Here is a 12,485-nt window from a genome sequence, read left to right on the forward strand (position 1 = left end):
CTACACACGGCCCTACACACCACTGATACCAAAAGGATCAATTACACTCATTCCCCAACCACATACTCTTGAGAGAAGATGTACTTGCAATGAAAACACTGCACTAGCAGAGGTTGCCACTCAACTCTAAAAAAGGGAGAGGGACATTCTGATTAGATCCAGACCAAAACTTCAGACCCTCAGACCACATATGGGTTGAAACAAAAGAAGAAGAAAAATGTCTCTGGTTTACTCTTCCACTTACAGGTGAGAATAATAAATAAAAAACAAAAAATGAAACATCCTGAATGAAAGATTTCCAATTAGACAGCAACAGCAGAGGGACATTTTAGACAAACCCTGTTCTCTTCTGAATTTGATGATGCTTTATGGTTCAAGGTTTGATTATGTAGATAAGTACATATGTTGCAATGTGGTTGTATCAGATTGGATTATGTTGTAAGGTGTTTTTTAGCTATGCAATAGGAGTATCTCTAGGAATGGAATTGTTCATCTGTTAGTTGGTCAGTCGGTCCACTACTTTGGTCCAGACTAAAATATTTTAGCAACTACAGGATGGATTGCCATAAAATGTTGTTCAATAACTTGATTTATAACAAAATACCTGCAAACTAGTAACATTCTCATCAGACTCAGCTGCACTTTGTGTGTAGCAAATGTTAGCATGCTAACATGTTAAACTAAGATAGCAAACATGCTGATGTTAGCATTTAGCTCAAAGCACAACTGTGTAGCCTCACAGAGCTGCTAGAATGGATTTAGATGCTCTTGTTATTTTGGTGTCCTCATATTATTTTATGGAGTTTTTATTCACTTTTCAGGGTGCAATAACCCCTGAAAGAGCACAGCTGATTTTGACTGATTCTTAAGCAAGAACATATGTGGATTGGTTGGAAAATAAGATTTAACATACCAATTTGATACAAGGTTTGTCAGAATGTGTAACACCAAAATATTACTTGTAAAAAGTACACTATGCCAGCATAAACTAAGATCCAAAGATTAATTTGAGTCATTTCAATTTGATTGCACACTTAAAAGTTATATAAATTCATGATTCCACTCTCAGGAAAAGAGAGAAGAACCAGTTCCTCAGAGGTTAGGTCTGTGCAGAGCTGTTGTGTGTTGAAGTTTGGGAGCTAATCCTGACATATTAGCTCTCGTAGGTCTGCCAGGTCTGGTTTAGTGTTTGTGAGGCTGAACTGGCACACACTCCAGGAAACATGGGATCCAGCGGCTTAGTCTGTGAAGCCCAGAGAAGGAGGGAAAATTTCAGTGTCCGAGACAGAGAGAGGGAGGGAGGGAGGGAGGGAGACAAAAGCCTGTATCACCACATGCTTCACACCTCTACTAAAGCACTGCACTATATCTACCAGTCCTTGCACGGCTAAGAATGATTCCATAGACGGAGGACAAAGAGGACTAGACTGAACCACAGCTGTCAAACACCAGCTGTTCTGTAAAGCTCCGCAAAACCATTCTTCAATGTTAAAGCTCTTCCGGGCAACACATAGAAATCAAATAAACAGGCAGCAGAGTACATATAGTCCTATAGGATTCCTATGACAAACTGCACAGGGTGTATTTTTATCTGCTAGCAGAATGTTCTCTGCTCCCTTAGTCCCCAAATGGTTTTCCCTCACTTCCTGTCTTTAAGGATCTCCAGCCACTGGCTCTTGGTCCCGGCTCTCTGGCTTCACAGAAGACAACAGCAGAAGCCATTTTACAATGAGAAACGGCTTTCCGGTGGGAAACTCTATACATGTTCCTATTTAAACCACAGTAACGTCTGAGTTTGATCAGCGCTGTCAAGAGAGCAGATTAATGTGTGCAGGTGTATGTGCATATGAGTGTCTACGCGTGGGTGTAAACACTCATAAGAACGACACTGATGAAAAAATCAGCTGGTCAGGCTCTGGTAATGGCCAAGTCTTTCTCGACTCTTTGAAAAACAGAAACATTTCACATGTTTACAGTGTGTGGATTTCACTCTACCTCTGAGTTAAATACCACATGGGAAACTGGTTAAGTTGTTAAAAGCGGTTTTGGATTGGTGCCAGCTCTGCAGAGCGTGTTACAGAAAGTGTTTGAGAATAACAGAGGACTAAATTAAATGAGTATGCTGCCATACTCGTTGATTAGAAAAATGCCAACAGCGGTAGCAATGATTCTACCTGTCTGAGGATTGCAGGCACCATTGATCATAATACTGCAGCTGTGAAATGTGTTGGTGCTCTACAGACCTCCAACTCACTTTCAGACTGCTGTATCATTCCAAAAATTAAAAAAGGACACCTCAAACTCAACATGGATTGAATTGAATACACATTGTACTTTTTATCAAGCAGTTTGAATACAGTTTTTAGCCACTGGAACAGAAGGGGATCAAACAATCTTTAACAGCATTATGGGGAAACAGAGAGCGTATGCAGGAAGCCAAGCAGCTTCCTCCGGCCTTCTACATGTTACATGTCATTTCTATCCAAAGCGACTTACAATTCCTATATATATATATATGTCAGAGGCCGCACACCTCTGGAGCAACTAGGGGTTAAGTATCTTGATCAGGGACACATTGGTTGATGTATCGCAGTCATAGCCACTGCGCCACCACAACCCACTACTCTTCTACTCTTCCCATCTCTCGCCCTGAAACATAGACCTCTCTAATCCATATTTCTTAATCTTCTTCTCTGCTACCTTCATCATTATATGAGGCATCTACTTCCTGTAATAGGCCATCTCTGAAATCAAATATTATGTCATACTTTCAGCTTGAGTGTGGCAATTCGCTTTAAAATAATGCAGGGAAGACGGTGGAACCGTGGGATTAAATCAACTTCACAATGGAATCAAATCGGGGGAAATCATTTGAATCCAATATGCAGTAACACTTTTACTGTAAAAGTATTTCACTGCCATGCCAAGAGATAAATCCAGACTTGCCTAGTAACCGTCCTCAACTCTAGCCTGAGGACTGACAGAGGCTGTTTACATAAGTCTGCAGCACTGACAAAACTCATTCAGCATCTGCAAGTCCACTGAGTTATAAGCAAGTGCCGAGTGACATAGCTGATGATGAATTTATCTGATTAGGCATCCAACTTGTTATTAAAGGCACCAGGTGATGAGTGATCACTTAAGAAAGTCTGTGTAGACTTTCATGCAGAGGCAACAGCCTCTCTAAAAAAAACAACAACAACAAAAGGTTTCAGTGTAATATTACAGGAGTTAAGTGAATGTATCACACCAAAGAAACAAGCGATAGAGACCCCACAGAAAACTGTTGCCTTACATGGCTTTCCTCTCACTTCCTGCTTGTATTGGACTTACATTTTAAGGCAAAGAAACATACATCATGTTCTGCCGACGAGGTATTTTGGGGATGGATTATGTACCGGAGCTCCAGAGGGAGCAGCCCTTTTATCATTAATAAAGTCATTAATGCTGTCACTGTTTTCAGAAGAAACTAAAACACAAGAGCTGGGTGTATGCATGCATGCTTGATCATTTAAATCCACACACACACACACACACACACACACACACACACACACACACACACACACACACACACACACACACTACACTAAGCATCACTGCAAATTTACGACATAAAATTATAAAACTCATTTGTAATTGTTGAATAAAAATGTCATCATTTTAATTTAATTTAATTTGTTACTTTATGTATTCTTCCTTTACTGCAAACATTTTTGTACACAATGACAATGCTAACAAGCTGATGCTAAGCGGGTACAAACAATGTTTATTATGTTAACCATCTTAGTTTAGCGTCTTAGCATTCTAACATTTGGTAATTAGCACTGGACAAAACGTACAGCTGTGGCTGATGGGAATGTCATTAGCTTTCCAGGTAGTGGCTGTAAATTAAAATAGTTGTTGAGACTGTTTACTCATGACCACAAATATCAACCTCATAGTGGCAGCAGAAGAAAAGTCAAAGGATCACCAAAGTCATTAGGATTCATCGTCTGGAAACCATGAATAAATGCAATTTGTAGCAAATTTAAAATTTAAAAATGCAGTGAGTAATGTATTATATGACTGAATCATGTATTTTAAATAGTTATTTACAAAATCGCAGCATTGCCTGTATAGTTATACCATCACGGTCTCGGGCAATATGTAATGATAATATTGTATCGTGAGTTGCCTCCCAATTCCCAACCAGGCTCGATGGTTCACTTTTTGTAGTTAAAGTATTAATTATTTATCCCTGCTACTGCACAACACTGCAACACAAGTTGGATTTAGCACTTTGACACTGGCGACGCAGGTTTCTTCTTTTTAAATTTACCATAAGGTGTCAGAATGACTAATCTCGGCTTAGCCGGTTTTGAATAAAATCCAATCGGTTCAAGCTCGTACACCGTACCGGCAAAATTGAAAATCGACCCAACTCTACTGGTAGTGAGCAACAGTAAAATTATTTTCTCCAGGGACACAGAGAGTGCCATAGCTCATTCAGTATGTAGGGAGTGAACATGGCATCATAAGTCAAATGGTGACAGTTGAGCCACAGATCACAGAGGGTAGAGTCGCGCACACAGGAAGTGCATTCCTTCTCCTCACAGTCACTGCCCCCACTGACTGTTTGTTTAAACTGGGCTTTGATACATGGAGAGATTACTTCTCCACTCAAATCTCCTCCAACTCCACCCTTGCCTCCAATGCTCTAAAAGTACCCCTCTCTTTTCTGTAACAAGAGGACAGACTGGGACACCGAGTCCTTGGAGACTCTTCACATGATCTTATCAGTCCCACCCGCTTCTCCTCTGGCAGTGACTTATTGGTGTGACCCACTTGACTTCTGGTATCCAAACTGGCAGCTAACTGGCTGGCTGACTGACTGATCTGTTGCCTGACTCTGACACTAATCATTACATTATAATCAAACAGTTCAAGACATTGTGTATTTGTTAAGCCCCAGCTAAGAAAACCACAGCATTTTGCTACTATTATGTGTCTATGCGTGTAGAAAGGTTGTTGCAATTCTGTCATCATCAGCCAGGATGAGTCCATGGACTCAAGCTAGGAGTCTGTTAAACGTTTTTGGATGAGACATTTTTCAGTTTTGGATGACCATAAAACACAATATTTATTTTGGCAACGTTACTAAAAAATAAAATATGTACAAAATTTGGCTCAAAGAGAGCAAACGCGTCAGACCAAATGTCTCACAATGCAAGAGGAAAATAAATATAACACAGTGAAATAAAATCAAATGCTTTTTTTCCATTTAAATGATGTTACAGAGTGGCCGGGTTGGCTCAGTGGGTACAGCAGGCGCACGTATACTTGGAGGGTTATGCTTCGACGCCGAGGTCCAGGGTTTGCATCCGACCTGTGACGATTTCCTGCATGTCTTCCCTCTCTCTCTCACCTAGCTGTCCTATCAAATACAGGTGGAAAAGCTAAACAAAATAATGTGTTACAGAGATGATAGTCTCACAGTCAAGGGAGTAAGATAAACTTGGAGCCTTACCTGAGTTTATCAGCCACAAAAATGACTCGACGCTCCAGCAGCAACGAGGCAAATACTCGTATCACCTGCCGTACACTGAGGCAACTGAACAGACTGTCAAAGTCCACATGTTCCAGTCTGGAGTCGGTGGGACGCCTCAGCTCAATGACCTGAATGACCACAAAAAATGTGAAATTTAGTTCACATCACAGTTTGTGGAACTAAAACAATTTTACACAACTGTATCTGAAAATTGTTTGGGCTAATGACCATAATTAAAGTAGTGCAAGTAGTAGCTCTGACCTCATTTCCTGCACCGGGCAGAAAGGTCTTTACTTTGATAATCTTCCCTGGTGCAGGGAAGGGCGACTCCATTAGACTCCTCATGAAGGGGTAGACCAAGGCTGCTGAGACGCCTCGCCGCCGCTCTACCTCATCCAGAATCTGAACATGGGAGCACAGAGCACAGTTTCCTCAACATTTTTCAACCACAAAGTTTCTGGAAACCTGTTAATATGAAAGGGACCAAGGCTTTTATCCATTTTGAATGACTAGCCAAGTAAGACAAAATAAAGTACACAGTCATTAAAGCTATTGACCATGGCAACAATTTATGGAAACATACGGTTACATGTTTGAGTACTAGCAATTGTCTGGAACTCTGTATTCATTTTCTGTTTTGAAAAATGGAAAATTAATTTCTTTCCATGCCTGTGTGATTGGAAATTTCTACCCAGTGTGCCTCTTTTGGCCCAAGCTGCCTGCTGTCTGGAAAGTTGATTGTTTTCAAGATCACATGATATCACCTCTCTCATCCTCTACATTTCTGTCTGTCTGTCTGTCTGTCTGTCTGTCAAGTTTACTGGGGTACTGTTCCCAAAATGGAGACATTTGAGCGCTTATATTTCACTCTTGCATCTGTTGAACACACTAAAATATCACATAATACAAAACTAGACAAACCCTGTTGCTGGTAAACACTTTGTTCGCAAATTAAATTCTAAAAGTCATCTACATGGGGAGCTATTCTGCTTTAACTCAATTACTAATACAACTCAGATTTTTCATGTTTTGCCAAGCCTTCATATAGCCTTTTATCACAGCTCTGTTATTATTACTATTAAACAATGAAAACAGAGCATATTTTCACTCTGTCTTTGAAATACAACATGGTATTTTATTTTAATGTCACATAGCAGCCACTTTGTTTCAACAGTCTGGACTTACTCACTTTGAATTAATAAGTAATCAGATAAGGCTGGAAAAGTCAAACAGAGTGACAGCTCTGCGTTAGCACCACTGAGACAAAAGTGAAGGAAACAATTACTCTGGGAAATCAGGAAGTTAAAAAAGACTAAAATAAGGTTTGCCAATGATTAGGCGTTTAGCAGAAGGTCTGCTGAAAGTCATTTACTTCAGCTGTGAGACGGGTTAACCACAGATACAACACCACACACAGCCAGCGTACTGTAGCTGACTGTCTACAGTACATGTGTTTGTTTGAGTTTGTGTGCATGGGAAAGGCTGAACTCACCGTGGAGAACAAGTCAAAACAGCCCAGTCTGCTGATGACACAGTACACCTCTGGAAGGCGAGGTCCTTTCCCAGTCGGCTGTAAGAGAAAGCAACAGAGACTCATTGGACACTGATGTTAATAGACTTGATTAAGAGACACATTCACAGATGTTCTGTAAACTGACTACAAACACTCAAAAGGGTAGTCCAGCAATATAGCATTGTATATGAAATTTTAGGCTTAAACATTAAAAGAAGGCTTTTAGGCATTACAAAGCTCCACAACCACAAAAGACATTATAGTATATCTCTTTCCATAGCCTGAATAATTCTCCCGGTGACAAGTTTACTGAACTTGAAGTTGACTTGAAGTAACCTTGTAAAGTTTGCTTAAACAACCAAAGCATAAAATTCAAAAAGGGTTATTTTTTTAATCAAATGTGTATAATTTAATTTATATACAGTAGAAACTAAATACATGAAGGGTCAGAGCATGTTAATACAACCATGACCTGTACAGTAGACCATGATAATATCATATGGAGGTAAGTTGTTTATAGACTTAGCTACAGTCTTTAAATTTGGCCTGTTATCTGAGGAAAAAGACTTTTATGTGGATACAAACTTCCTAAACACAGGTGGTTTATCTGCTCCTGCTGATCGTATCTACCTTCCTCTGTACACTCATAGACCATTACGCGCTTCAAGACCCCAGACACTCAAACACACAGACACAAATGAACACAAGCGCTCAAGAACCGCCAATCCACTTGTCCATATTAGGTATACAATTTTCTCCTCTTGTTTCTCCTCCGCTTTTCCAAATGGATGATTAAATCAACTATGTGGAGCTTGATTCAAGTCCTCAGGAATGCTCGGTTACTGCCAACGGCTGGTCAGACAGCAGGGAGGAAACAAAGTTACTGGAGGAGAGCAGCAGCTCACCTCTTCCTCTTCCTTCATTAAAATCTGCTTCTATCAAGATGAATCTCAGCTCAAGAGAGCAGATTGAGTTAAAAAATATTTTTGTCTGTTCAAAGAATTCACCAGCTGTCATCAGTCACATATACATATGATATAGAGTGGTTAAGACACCCCCAGAAAACCTCTGAGACACTATCATACTGTAAACATATTCAGAAATACCAAACGGCAAACAAAATCACCACCACAATCCCAGAAACACACACAGTCATGCTTTCTACCCGCAAGCTAAATGGGAAGCTCAAAGAAAAGAAAAAAATATCAAAGTGCTCTCCGGCCTCATTATGAAGAGGATATGCTCCACAATGACAAAGTTAGGATTTTTCATGGTTTCTCTTTGTTTTGCCTTTCCTGAGAAACTCTCATTAAATTCAGTGAATCAATCCTAACTGTGTTTTTACCATAACTTAATATATTCTTATGATTTATTAACACTACTTAAATAGTATGTAGCTACTGCATTTCTTTTTTTTTTCATTTTAAGATACATAAGTGATTATATAACATACAAAATATGTATTATTATATAAATATTTATATAAAATATATATATATACAGTATATATATATATATATATATATATATATATATATATATATATATATATATATATATATATATTCTATTTATAGCTTTTCTGTTTAACCAACAAGAAAACCCAACCCAACAATAGACAAACAAATAAGTAGGTAAATAAAAAAGAAAATATTGTATTGGAGTATGCATACATTATTAATACATGTACAAACACAGGTCCAAATAAAAGAAATAGAGTAAAAGAAAGAAAGGTTGCTCTTCTGAAAAACAATAGTAAAACAAGTTGACACCAGTCATCAAGTGAAGATCGACCATGTATCAAAGACCAAGGAAAAGGTGCAAAAAATTAAGCATTTTAAGACATTCTTGATAGGTAAGACAAAAATGGTTGCCACATTTCGTCAAAGGTTACAGAGTTGAAAGAGACATTGTATCGTACTTTCTCCATATGGAGCAAGTTGGATATCTCTGCTAGCCAGGTCTTAAAAGAGGGAACCTCCTCACTTTTCCACAATGTTAAAATATTCCGTTTGACAATAATCATGCCATATTGAACAGTCTTACGATGTAGGTGGTGCAACATTTTTAGATGACTGGTCCTGCCGAGAACCGCAGTACACAGGTCTAGTACAATATCTCAGTCATAAACATTGGAGTGGCAGGCAGAGATATCTGACCAACATCTGTTAAGCTTTGGGCAGGACCAAAAGAGGTGACCCAGGGTGCCCTCTGCAGACTTACATTTTGGACAGGTTGGGGAGAGTAGAGGAGTAGTGAAGTCTATGGAGCACTTTAAATTGAATTAGCTGGTGTCTAGAATGTATAGAACATCATTAAGATAAGAAAAACAGTTATCATCAGTAATTGTCACACCCAGGTCCAGGTCCTTTTCCCATGCTTCCTTTAAATTCTGTGTGGGAGTTGGGTTAAATGCTGTAAACAGGTCAACAAATTGAGAGACACATTTTTTGGAGTCATGAGGCTGATTCATTAGATAATAAAGTTCAATGGGTGTTCAATGGCATTGATTCAAAATGTGGTAAATTTGTCCAGATGTAATTTCTAATCTGGAGGTAGTGAAAAAAGTGTGTATGTGGGAGAGTGAACTTTTCCTTCAGCTGGACGAAGGTGGCAAAAGTGTTATTGATATATAGGTCTGCTACAGTGATGATGCGTCTATTTTTCCAGATCTCAAAATCAGTGAGTAAGGGGGGAAGGCATGATTATAGAGAACAGGCGTGGCAATAGAGGTTTTAGGCAAGTGAAATGATTTCCTTATTTGATACCAGATTCTTAAAGAGCTTTTTACCATAAAGTTATTACCTGATATGGTTGTAAGAGGTTTGGTTGATGAGAAGAGAAGAGCAGGTAGAGAGCTTTTGGGAATATCCTGCTCAATGGCAAGCCATGGTGGGGTAGAAGCAGTAATGTTACCTGGGTATGCGTCTCACCAATATATTAGTGCTCTAGCGTTTACAGCCCAGTAGTAGTGCCTTAAAGGTCCCATTGCATGAAAATTTCACTTTATGAGTTTGTTTTAACATTAATATGCGTTCCCCCAGCCTGCCTATGGTCCCCCAGTGGCTAGAAATGGTGATAGGTGTAAACCGAGCCCTGGGTATCCTGCTCTGCCTTTGAGAAAATGAAAGCTCAGATGGGCCGATCTGAAATCTTGCTCCTTATGAGGTCATAAGGGCTCAGCAGGGTGTGGACAGGGAGCAGAGGATGAGGGGTTAAATGGTGGCTTACCAGCAGGCGTCTGCAGTACCCAAACCTCCGGCTGCCGTCCTCTCCAGTCAACATGAAGGAGAAGGTCTCACTGTGGCAAAAATCAAATGTATACACATGAGAATCGACACAAAGGCGCATACACATGTAGACAATTTCACAAAAGACGCTACTGAGTTGCTTTATGGGTTAATTCCAAGGGCTAAAAGTCAGAATATCTCAAGCTCTGCTGCTTTTATTTTCAATATTCTTTTCTTAATTGGTCTCTCACAAGCCCCCAACTTTATGGAAGTGCAAATCACTGGAGCACACTTTTATGTAATAGACCAGTTAGTTATAATGAATTTGACACTGAATTAGGCAGATTCACAGCCATACCTGGTGTACTCAGACACAGGACTCCAGTCTTTTGCATCTGGGAAACAGAACTGAGGAATGGCTTTGAGTCTCTGTTCAGCCTCCCTCATCTGCTTGGTGGGTCTCTCTAGCTGTGAGAGAGGAGAGGAGAGGAGAGGAGAGGAGAGGAGAGGAGAGGAGAGGAAAGTTTCAGTTAGCTTGTTCTCCTTCAGATAACTGTGTTCTCCTTTTTTAAGATCCCCATGAATGTCAGCCAGCTAATAAATGACCAGACTACCATTTCTCCCATACAAGGTTAAACCTTTGCCCCCTCATTACCTCAACAACAGAGTGAGTGTTTCCGCTGGCTGGCAGAGATGTACTTCTCCCAAGGGATACTTCTGCTGAACCAAATCTTAAATAACTTTGATTAACTAAAAACACGTCTCTGACACAGATCCTGGTTATTTTTAAACCGGCTGTAAACAAACTCCCCAGGTTCTCGTTAATAAATCTTAATTGCCCCTAAAGCTTTAAATTGTCAACAACCTGCACAATCAAGTGTGAAAAGCTCACAAAAATATAGATTTTTACTTTAATTTAAATATTTTAAATATTTGGTCATAATACATCAATCCATGACTAAAAGCAGAGAGTGGAATAACTCTGGAAAGCCTACAGTACATAATCAACTCTTGTTCTAACACATTTTTCTTGATGACACTGGCCCGCTTTATCCGTGGCATTACAAATACATCTTTCCAACTGTCTAAATGTGACTTAACCAGATTTCATTTGCTTGCAAAAATCATCGTCCCCCAAATGCACAGACAATATTAACTGTCATGAAAGGTTTGAATGCTGTTGCCTGTGCTGCTGACACATGTTAAATGATGTGTGTAAAATCTGATGTTATGTACATGCATGATGTATTTGTTTGTATTATTATTATTATTATTATCAGAATGTTTTTCCCTATTTAACTACAAATTCATTATATTTAGTTTTTTGAACCTTTTCCCAGACCATGCCATAGATGGTTAAGTTAATAAACTGTTAAATGTATTTTTCCACCCTCCGCAGTCGCTTAATACACTACAGCGAGTGCTTTTAAAATCAGTCCCTGCTGTCAACAGCATTAAATGATGATAATAAAGTGGCCTATCCAACTGACAGAGTGACATATCTATGTAGTATTTGTGATAGGTAATTCCTGAGCTAAAATACTTGAGGTACTTTGATGCATTTTAGGGGGTGGATTTAGTGATGGCTGTCAGGCTTGTACCTTGGGGAACTGGTAGGTGACTTCTGGTGAGAAGGAGTTTTTGCTGGGTTTCTTTTTTAGAGAAACAACCACAAAATACTCAAAGAGTTCTCTCTCCTGCCACTCAATGAGCTGCAGCTCCAGCGTGCGGTAGCTGGGGGCCCGCCGAAGGATGGACTGCAGTTTCAGCAACCTCTGCGTGTGAGCTGAGGAGGGAAGCAGACATACAATTCTCTGTAAAACTGTAAAATTCACACTTTACAGTTCAGTGTGTAAATCCAGAGCTCACAGGGTATTAACCTTCAGACAGTCAGAAAATCAAATGTTGTACGTATGGATGTAATTCACGTTTACTGAAACATCCTGTCCAAACAGAGAGAAAACATCACTAAATGTCATTAGTATTCCAGTCATTGAATCTAGATAGATGTGATAAATGTTGTATGGTCTATTGATAATCTGTGCATATGCCAAATGTTTCAGTTACGATTCTGTGGTCTGTCCGGTTCCAGTCACACAGGGTCACTTGTTAAATACACAACTGGGAAGCTGTTGCACAACTAGAGAGAAACATAGCTCCAAGAAAAAGTTGAGAGCTAACACAAGTGTAGCACCTAACCGTTGCAAATGAA

General features: G+C 39.5%; 1 protein-coding gene across 2 annotated transcripts in view; it reads right to left on the bottom strand.

Annotated features, from left to right (window-relative positions):
• dennd2b (DENN domain containing 2B) overlaps positions 1–12,485 on the bottom strand; it is a 56,306-nt gene that overhangs the window by 7,954 nt on the left and 35,867 nt on the right. For both annotated transcript variants that reach the window (XM_028593725.1, XM_028593799.1), the window contains exons 9-14: positions 11,875–12,059; positions 10,632–10,741; positions 10,275–10,344; positions 7,023–7,100; positions 5,792–5,932; positions 5,510–5,658 (exon numbers count right to left, since the gene is read on the bottom strand). In XM_028593725.1, the coding sequence (XP_028449526.1) occupies positions 5,510–5,658; positions 5,792–5,932; positions 7,023–7,100; positions 10,275–10,344; positions 10,632–10,741; positions 11,875–12,059 (733 nt within the window). The remainder of the gene's footprint in view (positions 1–5,509; positions 5,659–5,791; positions 5,933–7,022; positions 7,101–10,274; positions 10,345–10,631; positions 10,742–11,874; positions 12,060–12,485) is intronic.

Source organism: Perca flavescens, chromosome 1 (genome assembly GCF_004354835.1).
Source record: "Perca flavescens isolate YP-PL-M2 chromosome 1, PFLA_1.0, whole genome shotgun sequence".
NCBI classification, from domain to species: Eukaryota; Metazoa; Chordata; class Actinopteri; order Perciformes; family Percidae; genus Perca; species Perca flavescens.